Source organism: Raphanus sativus, unplaced genomic scaffold (assembly GCF_000801105.2).
Source record: "Raphanus sativus cultivar WK10039 unplaced genomic scaffold, ASM80110v3 Scaffold1051, whole genome shotgun sequence".
Taxonomy (NCBI): Eukaryota; Viridiplantae; Streptophyta; class Magnoliopsida; order Brassicales; family Brassicaceae; genus Raphanus; species Raphanus sativus.
The window spans coordinates 3337-8496 of NW_026616365.1; the positions used below are offsets into that span (position 1 = coordinate 3337).

Consider the following 5160-nt stretch of genomic DNA (forward strand, 5'->3'; position numbering starts at 1 on the left):
CTAAGCCTCCTAACCCTGAATCCAATACTAAGATTTCTTTCTGGGAAAGCGAGACCTCAAACCTTGACAGACCTCACGATGATGCGTTGATCGTCACCCTGAACATCGCAGGATACGAGGTTCCTAAGCTCATGATAGACACAGGAAGCTCTGTCGACCTCATTTTCTATAACACCCTAAAAGGGATGGAAATAGACGACTACGAAATTATTGGCCAAAAAGCTAACCTCGTAGGCTTCTCCGGAGAAACAGCTACCTCATTGGGAACTATCAAGCTCCCAGTCATAGCTGGCGGAATAATGAAAATGACCAACTTAGTAGTCATCGATAGACCTTCCCCGTTCCACGCGATTTTGGGAAGACCCTGGATTCACAAAATGAAGGCAGTAGCCTCAACGTACCATCAGTGCGTAAAATTCCCAACACCCGAAGGGATAGCTACCGTACATGGTAGCCAGAAGATATCCAGGATCTGCTATTTGGGAGGATTCGAAATCCTCAAAAAGTCCCCCCAATAGCAATTACAGATCCAGGAGGGTCGCGAAATGCAACAAAATATTCGAGGTCCCCCCAGGAACCTAACCGAAAAAGTTTGCATCGACGACTCAGATCCTGAAAGACAGGTGAGCATCGGGTCCGAGCTACCTCCTGAGACAAAAAAGGAGCTCATTGATTTTTGAAAAGCAATGTCAAAACCTTTGCATGGTCCACCAGTGACATGAAAGGAATAGATCCGAACGTCACCACCCATAAGCTAAAAGTTGACCCTACTTTCAAACCGATCAAACAGAAGCGTCGTAAGCTAGGCCTCGAAAAGGCTCAAGCTGTTAACGACGAAGTTGACCGACTTACGAAAGCTGGGTCCATTCGAGAGGTACATTACCCCGACTGGTTAGCTAACCCAGTAGTGGTAAAGAAGAAAAACGGGAAGTGGAGAATCTGTGTAGACTTCACAGACCTAAACAAAGCTTGTCCTAAAGACAGCTTCCCGTTACCTCACATCGACCGCCTGGTTGAAGCAACAGCTGGCCATCGACTCCTATCCTTCATGGATGCCTTCTCAGGATACAACCAAATCATGATGGATCCTGAGGACCAGGAGAAAACTGCATTCATAACCGAACGAGGAACCTATTGTTATAAGGTTATGCCATTCGGATTAAAGAACGCAGGAGCTACCTATCAGAGGCTAGTAAATAAGATGTTTGCTGGACAACTTGGAAAAACCATGGAGGTCTATATCGACGACATGCTAGTCAAATCCTCAGCTGGAGAAGATCATATCTCCCATTTAAGGGAATGCTTCGATATCCTGAACAAGTACGATATGAAGCTCAATCCCACTAAATGTACTTTCGGGGTACCCTCAGGCGAGTTCCTAGGCTATCTCGTAACCGAAAGAGGCATTGAAGCCAACCCGCAGCAGATAGCAACCTTCCTAGAAATGCCGTCACCTAAGACGACCAGAGAGGTACAGAGATTGACTGGACGAATCGCGGCATTGAATCGATTCATATCCAAGTCCACCGATAAATGTCTCCCATTTTACAAGCTTCTAAGAAATAATAAGAAGTTCTTATGGGACGAGAAATGTGAGGAAGCCTTCAAGCAATTGAAAGCTTACCTCTCCGAACCTCCGATCCTATCTAAACCAGTAGTAGGAGAGCCATTGTACCTATATCTCGCTGTATCAACTGCTGCAGTCAGCGGCGTTCTAGTACGAGAGGAACAAAACGAACAAAGACCTGTCTATTACACCAGTAAAAGTTTGATAGACGCCGAAACCAGGTACCCTGCAATGGAAAAACTAGCTCTAGCAGTCGTAACAGCTGCCAGAAAATTGCGACCTTACTTCCAATCGCACTCGATCGTTGTAATGACCTCACAACCATTACGAATGATCTTGCACAGCCCCAGCCAGTCAGGGCGATTGGCTAAATGGGCCATAGAGCTCAGCGAATATGATATTGAGTATAGACCTCGAGCAGCAGCGAAAGCTCAGGTCCTCGCTGACTTTATCATTGAATTGACATCCGAGCAGTTAGACTCCGAAATGGAATCTCCGAAGTGGAGCCTATACGTCGACGGAGCCTCATCAAAACAGGGCTCCGGTATCGGTCTAAGGCTAACTTCTTCAGCAGGAGAAACCATCGAGCAGTCATATAGGCTCGGATTCAGCGCCTCAAACAACGAAGCTGAATATGAAGCACTAATCGCAGGGTTGAAGCTCGCCCTAAGCCTCGGAATCCGAGAGCTAAACGCTTATAGTGATTCACAGCTAGTAGCTAGCCAGTTTCACGGAGAATATGAAACGAGGGACGAAAGAATGGGGGCATATCTCGAAGTCGTCCAGAACCTCACTAGGCAGTTCGACAAATTCGAGCTAACGAGAATCCCACGAGGTGAGAACTCCTCAGCAGATGCGTTGGCTGCTTTAGCTTCCACGTCAGACCCCCTCGTAAAACGAATCATACCCGTAGAAGGAATCGAGAAACCAAGCATCGACATAGCTACTAAAGCTGAGAAAGAGAGCAAACTAACAGCGCAACCCGAAGGTACCTGCCCTGAAACGGTAGCTACCCAGGTTTTCACAACATTTTGGTTTCCAAAAACCAGAATATGCAGCGCAAAAAAGCATACCTCCGGGAACACAATCCAAATCACGGAAGATATTCCTCGAAATTCAGACTCCTTAGAGCCTGATCTCGAGAATACCCCCGGGGGCACCAACTCAGACCCAGTCATCTGCAGAGTTAAAACCAGAAGCCGTACAGCTCTCCAAAATTCATCTGGAGGTATTCCTCGGAATTCAGACTCCCTGGAGCCCAATCCTACCAATACCTCCGGGGGCACCACGACACCAGGTCCCGAACAGGAACCTCCCTCGTCTCTTCATAACAAAGTTGTAGGAAGAGAGGATTGGAGAATTCCAATCACGCAATACATCCTGGAGGGAAAGACTCCACCCAATAAATGGGAGGCTCGAAAGCTCAAAGCATTAAGCGCGAGATATTGCGTAACTGAATCTGTCCTCCTCAAACGAAGCATTTCCGGACCTTACCTAAAATGCGTCCATGGCCTCGTTGCTATGAGACTCATGAAGGAAATGCACGACGGTTCCTGCGGGAACCACTCTGGAGGAAGAGCTTTAGCCATCAGAATCAAAAGACAAGGATATTTCTGGCCTACCATTATTGCAGATTGTGAGGCCTATTCCTCTTCATGCGACAAATGCCAGAGGCATGCACCGATTATACACCAACCTGCGGAAAAGCTGTCTAACATATCCGCCCCTTATCCATTTATGAGATGGTCCATGGATATCGTGGGACCACTAGTACCATCAGGAAGTGGAAAGAAGAAGCTACGCTTCCTCTTAGTCTTAACGGACTACTTCACGAAATGGATAGAGGCTGAAGCTTTCCAGCAGGTAACCAGGGTCGAGGTCGAGCAATTTGTATGGAAAGATATCGTGTGTAGACACGGCGTCCCATACGAAATCGTAACTGACAATGGAGGACAATTCATATCCCACGATTTCAAAATATTTTGTGACAAGTGGAATATTCGCCTGACCTTCTCATCACCTCGCCGACCTCAAGGTAACGGACAGGCGGAGGCTGCTAATAAATCAGTATTAGCAAACCTCAAGAAACGCCTCGGAACCCAGAAGGAACTCTGGTCAGAGAAGTTACTTGAAGTACTTTGGGCATGTCGGACCACCCCACGAAAAGCTACAGAAGAAACTCCTTTCTCCTTAGCATATGGGATGGAAGCCGTCGTTCCAGCTGAAACCATTGCTGGTAGCCTCCGCCGGGAACTCTGTACATCCAATCCCGCAGCTAATGATCAGCTCCTAACTGACAGCCTCGATCTAATCGAGGAAAGACGGGACCGAGCTTTGATTCGCATTCAGAACTATCAGCAAGCAATGGCACGACAGTACAATTCCAAAGTCAGGCTCCGGCAGTTCGCTGTAGGTGACCTAGTACTTAGGAAAGTTTTCGAAGGAACCAAAGAACCAAATGCTGGGAAGTTAGGAACCAACTGGGAAGGTCCCTATCAGATCATCCATGTAGTACGACCTGGCGTTTACAAGCTCCGAAAGGTGCGAACCGGGGTACCTGAAATCAGATCGTGGAACGCCACGAATCTTAAGAGATATTATCATTAGGTACCTAAAATTCCTGAACTACGTTAGGCTTGATCCCTTGACTGGGTACGTAGGCAACTCCGTCATGAGTGCAGCCCCAACCTCATTTCAACACTTCGTTCACTACAATCAAAGGGGGCATATGTCTGATTAAAATCACATAGCCCACGCAGCAAGTGTATGATCGTCGTAATACAGCAATTGTATGATTACTATGATACCATGTATCCAATTATCAATAAAGAAATTATTCTCGATATCTCAATTCTTTAACAAAACAGGTCCCTGCAAACCTGAACCTAAGGTCTTAAAATCCTTAACAATCCTAAAGGTCTTAAAATCCTTCAAAGCAATATCAGGTCTCGACGAACCTGAACCTAAGGTCTTAAAATCCTTCAAATCAATATCAGGTCTCGACGAACCTGAACCTAAGGTCTTAAAATCCTTCAGACAATATCAGGTCTCGACGAACCTGGACCTAAGGTCTTAAAATCCTTACCAAATCTCCAAGGTCTTAAAATCCTTGTCAAATCTCCAAGGTCTTAAAATCCTTATCAAATCTTCGAGGTCTTAAAATCCTCATCAAATCACAAAGGTCTTAAAATCCTAAGCAAATCTCAACGGGTCTTAAAATCCCACAAACAAGTTCAGGTTCCCAAGAACCCCCACCTAAGGTGTCCAGATTAAACTTAGGTTCCTAAAAACCCTAAGCTAATCCCGATACTCCAAGAATTCCTCTTAAGGAACTAAAAACGACCAAAGTCCTCCAGACTTATCATAAAATTCGATTATGATCAAGTTGTCATATTTCACGACTAAAGCCAAAAACTCAAAATGAAACGAAAACCAAGTTTGAAATTAAACAAGGGTTTAAAAGCCTCCCCAGGCTAACAAAGATTCGAAGTGCAAACAGATAAAGGTTTAAAAGCCTCCTCAGGCTATAAGTCTTGGAAACAAATGAAACAAAGCCCATCGGGCAGAAATCCTAGAAAACATGAAAGAGCCTC

The 5160-nt window shown here is 45.6% G+C and overlaps 1 protein-coding gene across 1 annotated transcript; it reads left to right on the forward strand.

The window, feature by feature from the left end:
* Window positions 1-762: 762 nt before the first annotated feature.
* Window positions 763-4785, forward strand: LOC130503601 (uncharacterized). The gene is made up of 2 exons (XM_056998222.1): window positions 763-4512; window positions 4564-4785. Exon 1 carries the CDS (start codon window positions 1049-1051, stop codon window positions 4172-4174), a length of 3126 nt encoding a protein of 1041 aa, XP_056854202.1. The 5' UTR covers window positions 763-1048; the 3' UTR covers window positions 4175-4512; window positions 4564-4785.
* The last annotated feature ends 375 nt before the right edge of the window (window positions 4786-5160 follow it).